The sequence below is a fragment of the Culex quinquefasciatus genome, chromosome 1 (assembly GCF_015732765.1).
Source record: "Culex quinquefasciatus strain JHB chromosome 1, VPISU_Cqui_1.0_pri_paternal, whole genome shotgun sequence".
NCBI lineage: Eukaryota > Metazoa > Arthropoda > Insecta > Diptera > Culicidae > Culex > Culex quinquefasciatus.
In genome coordinates this window covers 62,089,733-62,102,074 of record NC_051861.1, presented here as the reverse complement: position 1 = coordinate 62,102,074, position 12,342 = coordinate 62,089,733, and the positions used below count along the sequence as shown (strand labels likewise).

The window sequence follows — 12,342 nt, the reverse complement described above, 5'->3', positions numbered from 1 at the left end:
TTGTGCATCAATAAAATAGAAGAGGAAAGTTGAGTGTGTAAAGTGTAGAACACTTCACTTTACACACTCAACTTTCCTCATCTATTTTATTGATGCACAAATACAGTATAATCTCACACCCAAACGACCCCTCGGAACGAAGGTCCTGGCTAGAACCAGTATCTACACATGCTAGCCAATCACAGCGCCGGCCACGACCAGTGGTAAGACACGGGGAAGTGGATAGGAATTTTAGTCCGATATTTGAGTGATGAAGACCGCTAAATCGGCTGTGTCTTCGACAAAGTATCACGTGAGGTTTGAGGGTGTTAGTATCACACAAAGAAAAATTACTCTTAATTTAAAAAGATCGTTCGTTGGATTAAAAGTTCGCGTTGGTGAATATTCGTAGAAAGTTCAAACTATTCAATTTAAAAGTTGGAAAGTTTTTGATACTACTATGCATTTATGGAACAAAATCGTTGTATTGGTAAAAGTATTTTACTTTTAATTGGAAAAGAAACCTTTTATGGCAAGAATACACAACATTTAGCACTACAGGGATAATTTCAGAAAAATATGCTTAGTTTTTTCACATTTATAAAAAAAAAAATAAACTGTATGTTAAAAATATTTTTTATTGTATTTAACGCTTCTCCGCTAGCTTCAGCTCATGGTAGGCCAATATCCGAGTCCAAGCTTTACCGATTCATACGGTACGCCACCGGTCACTTCCGAATACCCTAGGACGATTCCGGATGGAGGTTTCGACACGCGACAGCAGTGTAACACGTTTCCGGCCTCAGGAAAGTCTTGGAGGAGTTGGCCGTTGATTCGGGAAGGGTGGTCGACGTTTTCCGGCTGGAAAGTAAAGTGCCTGAACGGGGAGTTCCCGATCCTGGAAGCGCATCCGGAACATGGAGTTGATGAGGCCCTCGGAACGGAATTCGATTTTGAGCACGTAATCCTACTTCGGGAATGACACAGATTTTTTTTGGCTCACTGTCCAGGTTCATTCGGCTGAAGCTGCGCCATCGCGATGTGAGCGTTTGTGGGTGGGAAGTTGCTAAAAGAGATGGAAAGTAAGGGAAGTTGGCTAGCCACTGCACACATACTCAATACTCAATACGGTGATGTGAACCGCCGACATCGAGTGCAACATCCGCGCTGACCACCACCGATTATGCCGATTCTTGCCGTCCTCCTTCGGATCTTTTCTCGTACTTGTCCAAAAATCGGATGTTATTCTTCTTCAACGCAATCTCTTTGTTCAAGCAACGCGTTGACAGCGCCATCTCCTCGATGATCTCGTCCCAGTCCTCGCGGGAATCGACCTTCAACCACCAATCCCGGCACACCACCACCGAATACAACCGGTTCGAATCCACATTCCTCCTAGGAGGTCCCACCCTACAAAAACAAACAAAATCAATCATAAAACACCCAAGCTTCCTTCTAACACATTCCGGTCGTGAAACAGCTGCAGGGCCTGCAGGAAGCTGCAGGGCCTGCAGGAAGCTGCAGCCATGGCCTTTTCAAACCCTCGACCTCGTCCCGCACAAGCACAACCAAAGCACCACCCTCCTTCGCCGGCGTTTCGCTGCTGCTGTTTGGTTTACGAAGGTGTCCGCACCCGAGTCCTGGCTGCTGCCGCGGTCGGCTTTGATTCGCGTTCTGGACTCACCAGGCACCACCAGACCCACCAAAATGTTCGTTTACATTTGGAACTTAGGCGTACACGGTTGCACGAGAACGTCGGAATGAAAGAAATTATACAGTCGTATTAAAAATTAAGACTTTTAAATCAGTTAGTAAGGAGAAGAAAACTGTAGCAGTACAAGTTTTCATTTTTTAAACAAGAAAAAAACTTTCCATTCAGCAAATTTTGGCAACTTTTTAATTCATAAGTAAGTTACTTTTGTCATTACAGTAATATTGTTTTATGTGTAAGATGGGTGTGAAGCCAGGATTCACAGTGGTAAGTGATGCGGCCGGTCAAATCTATTTATAGTCCTTAATTCTTCGTATGTTCTTGGATTCATTTTGGAAGCTTTCCAATACGGTTCACCAAGCTTTTGTGGTGAATTCTGGTCGTGTTGAAAGTTCAATATTCGCCTAACAATTATGCAACCAGTAAGTGTCCTTGAATTCAACTTGCATTCAATATTGCATTTCCTGTTCTTAGGTACACAGATTACAATCAAGTTTCTTGTATTCTTATAGCATTCCTAATCCTTCTAGTCAACTAAGCCTCGATGGTCTGGTGGTTAGCATTTTTGTCTGCTGACCCAAAGGACGGTGGATCGAACCCCGCCGCGAGGTATAATGAATTTTTAGTTCATATTCAAGTGTTCAGAATTCCTTCTTTCCATAATTTCTCGATAGGAGCAGATGGGAATTGAACCCAGAACCCTTCCGCTTACCAAGCGAACAGCGTAACCTTTCAGCTACGCCTACCCCTAATTGCGACATCGCTCAACAAAATTTAACATTAATTCGTTTTCAACTAAATTTGCAATCCAGAGGTCGTGAGTTCGATTCTCATACCGAGATGATGATGATGTTAAAAATAGCTCTAAAACTAATTAAGACACAGCTGAGAATCTTCAAAGTTACCTTCACATCATTGGGCCTTGTTGGCATCGGCTGGGACGATAACGTAAGTTGGACTGACTCTATTGATCTATATACTGATGGTTTCTTTCCATGATGTTGAATAACACCTGTAAAATACTTATTATTTTCTGAAAATTGCAAACTGCAGAAAAAACATGACCTTCAACTTTAACAACTAAGTTACTGCTCAGTTGGACAAAAATTGGCTCTCCAATGACCCTTGGTTGAGGAGTGAGTGCTAGTTTGACTGAAGTATTCTGAAGAACCTGAAAGAAAAAACGAGGCAAGCAAAATGGAGCCTTGATCGCGAATTCAATTTGTTTAAGCAGCAAGTCCATGTGTCTATTCGTAATCGACTTTGTAGCACTGGTTTCATTTAACGGCGATTGCTGTTGCTTCAAAATAGTTTTGCAAACAGTGAGTAAATATTTTGTTTCCGGATGAGAACACGTAGGAACATTTTTCAATGAGTCCGTCACGGTTGTGAACGAAATATTTTCTATGGACGATTGAAAAACAGCACAAGCGTACTGAGAGCTGAAAAAGTAAAAGGGCAAAGTTAACTTATATAAAATTGAAGAAACGTAGTAACAGTTCAATAGAGCTAATCTGCGTTTGTAAACAAGCAGTCTATCCCCCCCCCCCCCACTTGACGTGAACTGTCACTTGAGCGAAAGGGATAGACTGCTTGTTTACAACCGCAGATTCGCCCTATTGAACTGTTGGTACGGAAATAACTTGAGTCGGGTTTGGGTCTCTCGATCGTACAGCCCTAATTGTCCGTGCAGGTCTCCAAGTTCGTCCAGGCTCCAGCAAGCTCTCCGTCAGCAACATAGTCCCGGACAAGTAAGCGCTCTCCAAGATCTCCTCGAAGAACAGTCAGCCAGAACGCCTCGGCTTCGCAGGTAGGTGTGGCCAACCCGGTTCCGAGGGTTCACGTTTCTTCGCTGCCAACGTGTATTGATCTTCATGTCCAGGTAGGAATAGACTTCACCGCGACCTGCCAACTTCAATGTGTGGATAGTCTTTTCCCGATCACCTATAATCAGCAGGTCATCAACGTACAGCACAAGGACAACATCATTCAAGTTTAGGTGCGATCGACAGGTCTCAGTCATTAAGTCTTGAACACTCATACGAGCAAGACGTGCAAATAAAGAACCCTTTACTTAACCCAAGCCCGACTCAAGTTATTTCTTCAAAAGGGAGCGTTCTTTTATTACGTAACGCAGTAGGGGAGGGGGTCGGAGGCCGTGTTACGCTCCATACAAAATTTTTAAAATTTGTATGGAAATTTTGTTACGAGGGGGGGGTCTAAAAGTCCGATTTTTTGCGTTACGTAATAAAAGAACGCTCCCAAAAATATATTTGACTTTCATCCTACCATTTCAAGTATTCCAGTGTACACGGATCAGCATCAAATGAACTTTTATACAGTTTTGCGTATGCGTCCTCACATGCCTTCAATATTTTAATATCTTTCCTAAGTTGATTTGTAACATGACCAAACTTTTGCAAAGGATCACGAAGGTTTTGGGCTAGGGTACTTGATATAGCTGAAGGCGGCGCTATACATAACGTGTTCCTAGATATTACGATGCTATGCAAAACTTGCAAAAATTGGCATCTTAGATTTGTTATTTCCGATTGGAACGTCATTGGATTTTGCGGTGAAGAAGTTGCCTGCACATTGAAAATAAAAACATAGTGTAAGTGTAAAAAGTACAATTCTACAGTTTTATTTGAAAAAGTTCCATAAACATAGAGAATCCCTTAGCTTATAGGACCTGTCCAAAAAGGACATTAGATGTTTTTTTATGGAAACGAAATTCAAAGTTATTGTTTATTTCGAACGAACCTTCAATGTGGAAAAGGCCATGCTGTACAGGTTAATCGCGGAATTTAAACGTTCCAATAAAGTCATTTGTGGTATACCTAACAGTATCAAATCTGGAAATGCATTGAGAAGCTGATCGTAGTCTATCCCATGGATTAAAATACACTCTGCTTTAGATATTTGGCTCATAGCCACCAAATAAAAATGCAGTTTCTCAAGAGAAACGTGCTTGGATAGTGATTGATATATCATAGCCGCAAGAAAGTGTTGCCCGTATCTGTAAAAGAAAAAAACAATACATGTCCGATCACATTCACACAGCATTTTTTTTTTTGTTTTTTTTATTGATTATTTTTATTAGTATAGGTCCTTTAGGGTTCTGAACCAGATTTGGACCGGGGATCATGAACAGTTACAAAAATACAATAAAAAATAAACACATACAGCACTTTAACCTGTTCCGTCCGTGTCTTGCACCGGGTGCAGAGTTCGGAGAAGATTCTCCACACTTCCACAGCCTCCTCAACTTTTTCCTTCGTGCCGCCAGTTTCGGTTTCGACGACTGCTGGCGCCTCCAGATGAAGCTGCACTGGTCCGTCTAATGGGGACCCCCACAGTTGTTGCACCTCCCCTTAAGGTAGCAGATCCTGGTTCCATGACCCAGCTGCAAGCAGTTCCTGCACAGGGTCGGCTGCTTGTTCCAGTAGCATTCCCACCGGATGTGAAATGCTTTCAAGCGCTTGATTTTACTCAGCTGCTTGAGGTTGGTGTACCCTTTGGGGAACGTAACAATGCCAAGGAGGCGAACGTACACGGAATTGGTTGTTGCGTTTAAAACGAAATACGTAAACTTTCTAGGACATCAAATTAAGAAGTTCAATTTTCGAGTGATTTTAAAGCCTTTTCTCAGTACGCTGAGGAAGGCAAAAACGTTTCAAGGTACCGATTTTCTACATTTGTATGGCACTTTTCCTGCACTGCTGCCAAAGTATATAAATTTTTGTTTAGACTTATGATGCAAACAGATTTTTTTGGTTAAAAAGAAAGTATTCACATATTTTAGTCAAAAAAAAATCACAAAAATTGATAATTCTTGGAAGAATCGTTCTTCTTTGATTCACAAAACTTTTTTTGAAGAAAATTTGTGAGAATTCACATAAATGTTGATAACAATGTATTTTTGCTAATCTTTTCTGCAAAATTAATAAATTGTAAATGCCATTTCCTGCTTTCTCGTAATAGTTTATGTTATTCAAAAAAAAATCATATTTTTTTATTTTGAGTTATTAAAATCTGTAGAGCATGATTATGAGAAATCCCAATCATTAGAGAAAATTAGATGTTTGGATTGGAATCATATAAAAACGGGTTTGTTTCTTGGTTTGTTTACAACTTACTTATGATAGGTACCGCCCTATCATTAAAATGTCATTTGACGTTCTCTTTACTTGTAACGGTATTAGTGAAATGAATGCTATGAAGGATGAATAAAAGAGCTCGCACGTCCGGCTGCGGCTTTCTTTACGTGCTGAGCATCGAGACAAACAACGACTCCTGTTTTACTCTTCCGAGTGGCTTACTCTTCCCTTCTACGAAAACTTGAGACAGTTTAGTTGGCGACGGGGAAATTGGACGCGTCCGTAGTGCGTGCAATATTTTTTTTTTGTTCGGTTATAAAAAGTTCGTTTTTCCTCACGGAGAACGATTGGCCGGAGAGGCTTCCAAAACACTGATAAAAAATTGTGCGTGAGTCGGTCGTGAGAAGAAGGAGAATCTAAGCAAAACGCGGTGAATTTGTTGCTTGAAAAAGCCTCGTGCGGCGTTGGCAGCAGCCATTTTGTTCACTCCGACGACTACGCACTATGGGCCATCTCCATACAAACAGGCGGCCAAATTATTTTTTTGCTTTTTAAATGTTTTTTCATACAAATTTGGGTAATTGTATTGAAATGATATACGTCCATTTTTATGACTTTTCATGTTTTTCAATAGTTGATTGTTTATAATAAATAGTCTTTTCATATATTTGCAAGTGCAACATAGTTGCGTATATATTGTATTGCAAGTTTATATTATTAAATTATGGATAATCTAATACATCCCCACTTTAAGGACACAACCCCTCCCTCCTCTTTCTTTCACCCCCTCCCCTCCTCACCAACAACCAAATTTTGTTAAGCGTAATAAATTCATTTTTAGTCAAATATTTATTTTTTACTGCTGTGTGTTTCTTTTTGTGAGTCCATGCCATATAACGGGCATAAATTGCGAAAATTTTAATTGTTAAATCAAATAACAGAAAAATTAATTTTATCCAAAATATTAATTATGAAGTAAAACGATACAATACAAAACATATTCTAAATAATCCTAATGTTCTTGTTCATGAAAATTCTTTTGATTATTGAGTTTCTGACGGCTTCAGGATATGTTAAAGGTACTTTTTATGATGTTTTGTACTAACCAACATAGAACTTAAATGTGGATCAGTTTCATGGATTGATCGCAGAAATTCATCATGCTAAGTCAATATTTTGCTAAATACTTTTTTCGGTATCAAACTGAGATTATCCAGTTTCGCTTGAGAAACTTCGGTACGAATACCTTATTTTGAATAAGGTACTCAATATTAAACTGAGGCAACAGAAAATTCCAATAAAGTCATTTCGAACTTCTTGAAACCAGGTATTGATTTTTGAAGCGACGATGCCCACGAAGTAGGTAGCAAAGCAAGTGAAATAAACGGGCGCATATGGGTCATTCCATCTCAACTGTGCACGAAAAAGTGCAAATTTGAAAATTACCCTCTCCGATCCTGCTCAAATTTGGCAGAGCTGTTGATACTATCAAAACATGCAAGAATCCCGAATTTCATCCAAATCGGACCACCCCCTCTTTTTTTGTACCTCCCCAAAAAATGGACTTTTTGGCGATTTTTGGCCAAACCTCCTAGTTTCAAACGGCGATAGCTCAGGAACCACAAATCTCAGAAGGTCGTTCTTGGACTCAATTTTGAAGGAAATCGGACGTAGAATCCATTTCCGTGATCAAAATATTGATAAATTTATTTTTTCTACCTGTATTGCGCAATTGAAAACATTAAACGGCCGTATCTCAAAACACCCCAACTTATTTTTTTTATTTGACCTCACCATCGTGTTCTCCGGCCAATTTTACATAAGAATCACCTATCGACAGAAATGAATATGTTTCGTTCCAGAGATATCGAATTTTAAAGTTTTGTGTTTTCGAGATTACCTGCATCAGCTTCATTCGCCGCATCTGCTAGAAGCACACAGGCGGGCTGATCAATAACTGCTAACTGGCCATTTATTGAAATAATATTTCATCATATCCCGCCCGTGTGGATCAATCGGACCGCGCACTGGACTCACAATCCAGAGGTCGCCGGTTCGAATCCCGCGGCGGGCGCTCTAAAATTCTTTGTGTAAATATGGGTATTCGGCGCCGTCGCTCCGTGCCATACTCTCATACACTTAGGAGCCCAGGGCGGCGAAGTCCTTGAAGATAAAAGGAAGACACTAGTGGTTGGTACTAGCAATGGTGGCCGACAGCTATAAAGTCAACTTCGTTTTTTCATCATAAATAATCTTCATCAAATTGAGCAAAAATTAACTGTATAATACTGTAGGAAACTGAAGTTTAATCGCAAATGTTTATCTGCTCAAAAAAATTAATGAAGTGGAGCAAAATAGTGCCATTCAGCAAAAACCCCAAAACCTGCTTTATTATTATTATTATTATAGTTTATTATTGACACTTTACCATAATTCTGATTTATGGTTTAGATTGATCATATTAAATCAATTTTTATATAGTGAGCCAGCTCCATTTCATTAAAATATGATTTTGGTCAAGGTACATTTGATTAAAAAAATCCTTATACGTGAGGACAGCAGCCGTATTGTGTTCCAAGAATCCAAGAATGATAGATGAAAAAAAAACACTGTTGTTCGGACGGTGTCGAAATCATCGCAACTAAATTTGGAGAATTAGCCGCTTTGCAGCAGATCAAACTTTGTGATTTTCTTACATTTTTCAGTTTTATACATTCCAGAAATCCTTTTCCTACTCTTTGTTATCGTCCTTCACTAGAGTACAACGTATCAACAAATTTTATTCATTTTAATTCATATTTTTACTCAATAATGTATCGTGCACTTATTTTTCAGTGTTACTAACAAGATTAATTCTCGGGTGAGTTTTAAAAAGCCGTAAGAGCCATTGTGACCTCTGACACTAATTTTCGTTTTTCTAGAAAATGAAACAAAATTTCATTTATTTTAAGTTTGGGGCACTTAAAGGACGTGTAGATGAACAATCTCGAGCATTTTGATATTGGTTTTTCGTAAGTAGGTCGAATACCGATGCAAAAGGACTTTGTTTAACAATGGCTCTTACGGCTTTTGAAAACTAATCCGAGAATTGCATTTTCCTCTCGCTCCAATTCTGCCCTTTACTGTGTGTCGTCATTGCTCTGTCCAGTGGGTTAACACAGAAATTCACTTCATTAATTTTTTTGAGCAGATAAACATTTGCGATTAAACTTCAGTTTCCTACAGTATTATACAGTTAATTTTTGCTCAATTTGATGAAGATTATTTATGATGAAATATTATTTCAATAAATGGCCAGGTAGCAGTTATTGATCAGCCCGCCTGTGTGCTTCTAGCAGATGCGGCGAATGAAGCTGATGCAGGTAATCTCGAAAACACAAAACTTTAAAATTCGATATCTCTGGAACGAAACATATTCATTTCTGTCGATAGGTGATTCTTATGTAAAATTGGCCGGGAACACGATGGTGAGGTCAAATAAAAAAATAAGTTGGGGTGTTTTGAGATACGGCCGTTTAAAGTTTTCAATTGCGCAATACAGGTAGAAAAATAAATTAATCAACATTTTGATCACGGAAATGGATTTTACGTCCGATTTCCTTCAAAATTGAGTCTAAGACCGACCTTCTGAGATTTGTGGTTCCTGAGCTATCGCCGTTTGAAACTAGGAGGTTTGGCCAAAAATCGCCAAAAAGTCGATTTTTTGGGGAGGTACAAAAATGGAGGGGGTGGTCCGATTTGGATGAAATTCGGGATTCTTGCATGTTTTGATAGTATCAACAGCTCTGCCAAATTTGAGCAGGATCGGAGAGGGTAATTTTCAAATGCTGTTCCGCTTCAGATGGAATGACCCATATGTAGATTGCAGCAAATTTTGATAAAACGTAATTGTTCAAAATGGCATATCTCCGAAAACGCAAAAAATCGCAGGCTGGAAATTTCAGCAATGTTAGATTATGATCCAATCTTTCAAGTGATCTTAGTTTCATGTTTAGCATCGTTTAGCAAAAAAGTACTCGATTAACAAACACAAAAAATAAGTTTTGTCAAAAAAATGCTTCAGTTATTCGATGAAAACTTCAGTTTTTGGTATGGAAACAACATTTTATCTATTAATAGTTTCAAAGCTTATCTCATTACCTTTCCAACGATGTATAATTGTCCTAATGAAATATTTAAAATGGCTGAGCTATGTTAAAATTAAACAATCAGCCTTTTTTACGAAAAATACTAGTTTTTTACTCCATTTTTTGACTTTCAGCTTGCGTATCTCTGTAATGAACAAACTTAGAGCTTTGAAAATTTGGATTTTTCTTAGTTAGAATGTTTACTTTTGAGAAAAAAATACCAAAAAATATTTGGAGAAGGTAACTTTTTTTAAACTTTTCCACCCAATGTACCATAGTGCTACGCCGGGTGTGTGTGTGTGCAACTGTAGCGGATCGGAGGAGCGGAGCTTGTGTTCCTGTTTGCCGCAGGTGCCGTGCCGCAACCAAGAGGATCGAGAGCGTAAATTCTTCGGGTAGTTCCTGGTGCCGGGATTTGCAACCGGTGGGAGGATTTCGGCTGGATTCGGCTGATTGGCTGCGGAGGTGCGGTAGTCGGTGGAATTTCATCGTAGGACGCCATTTTGGACGCTAACTGGGCGGCGATGCGACGCGGCGAGCGTTGATTTTCTTTTGTTGTTGGAGGAGATGAAACGCAAGGTAAGGGCGATTGGGGTCAAACAAGCTCTTTTTGCCTTTTTTTATTTAAAAAAAGTGAAATTTCCTAGGCAGTATCACCAAGGAAATTTTTGTTTCGACAGTTTGGTGTACTAATAATTAACATTTTGCTTTGTGACAGTAAGTGTGTGTGTGTGTGAATCTTTTGTTCAATTGAACAAAGGGTTTCGTCATTTTATTTATTGGTTCACTAAGAGTTTTTCTTTTTCTTTTTCTTTAATTTAGTGAGGCCAAATCGCCACGGTGTAATTCAGCTGTTTGAGCCGGTGCACAAACTTTTGATTTGCTGATCGACGTGACGTGGTGCACGGTGCGCACGATGAGTTAGTGCAGGAGGTTAAGTTTGCTTGCTGGCAAAGGCCGGGTGCGAGATCGGTGAGTAGCAAGCTTTTCCTTGTTTTGATCCCTGGATTTGCAGTAATAGAGATTTTTGTATGTGTTTTCTTTTTATTTTTTCTTTGGGAAATTTGGAATTTGATTTTTATTACCTGATTTTTGATATCAAGACATGTGTTCGAACGGGTTAGCTACCTCTATTGAGATGTTTAGGAAGGGTACGTCATTTACGGACTGGTCCGATCGACTGGCCTATACCTTTCACGCAAATCAAGTTGCGGCTGATCGCCAAAAATCGCATTTCATGACGATTTGCGGACCGTTTCTTTTTTCTCAATTGAAGCTGCACTTCAGCAAAGATGAGCTGGAAAAAGCCTCTTATGCTGATATTGTGTTAAAATTGAAACAAAAATTGAACAAAACGGAGCCGGAATTAGTCCAACGCTTTCGTTTTAGTCAGCGAAACCAGCAACCTGATGAATCCAATGAGGATTTCGTGCAGACGGTCAATCTGCAGGCGGAATTATGTGGTTTTGGTGCGTTTAGGGACGTGGCCATAATGGACAGAGTTCTGGCGGGTCTTCTTGACGAAAATTTGAAGGAGAATTTGTTGAAGGAGGAGGGGTTGACTTTGGACAAGATGGACAAGTTCATCACAACATGGAACATAGCAAAACGTTACGTGAGTGCACTTAACAAACAAAACTCTTGTGCTAATTTTGAGCATGAGCATGAGAGCATGAGCATGGTTGACTGCCAATGAGCTGCTACTCCGTTATTGACAGATCAGCTGAAGTTAAACAATGAATCAAAAATGATCAGTGGGAGCCAACCATCCGTTCACTGTTTAACCTCTGAAGATCCCTACTTTATTAGTCAATACCGGCGCCCTCCCAAGAAGCCTGCAGTTCAACGAAAGGGAGGAATGTTAGTCCGATAGTTGAAGTTGCAGACTCATCAAGCACACAGTTTTTCGCTATATACTTGTTGATACCGCTTGAGACCGTTGAATCCACAGCATCTCCTTCAAGCATCACGTGATTATGATTTTTTTGGGTTAGTAGGATAAAGTATTGGCTTTTCGATGCCTCCCGAGCTACGATGCTATGGGGAGGACTTTCATAACAGACCCGTCGGCGAGCCTTCCGAGCAACGATGCTATGGGAAGGTCTTTTTGGTTAACACACAAAGTCACTCACACACAATTATTTCACTCCACTATTAATTAATCCAAAATGTCAGTGCGTCTTTCGATCATTATATAGAAATGGCTTTATCACCATTAAAAATAAAACCTTATTCAAAACATTATACACAATTTACCCGACGCCGTGCCTTCCGATCAACGATGATATAGGAAGGGCTTTGAGAATGACAAAACAATTAATTAAGATCTCAAAAAAAAATCACAAAAACACCAATTACTCAACGAAAATTACGCTCAAGCAAAATAATTCAGTAAGTCATGTTATTATTCGATCACCACAATCAC

General features: G+C 39.5%; 1 protein-coding gene across 1 annotated transcript; it reads right to left on the bottom strand.

Moving 5' to 3' along the window:
* Window positions 1-594: 594 nt before the first annotated feature.
* LOC119767118 lies at window positions 595-1,698 on the bottom strand. The gene is made up of 2 exons (XM_038254788.1): window positions 1,102-1,698; window positions 595-1,045 (listed from the first exon to the last, which is right to left on the bottom strand). Exons 1-2 carry the CDS (start codon window positions 1,139-1,141, stop codon window positions 723-725), a joined length of 363 nt encoding a protein of 120 aa, XP_038110716.1. The 5' UTR covers window positions 1,142-1,698; the 3' UTR covers window positions 595-722.
* Window positions 1,699-12,342: the final 10,644 nt, after the last annotated feature.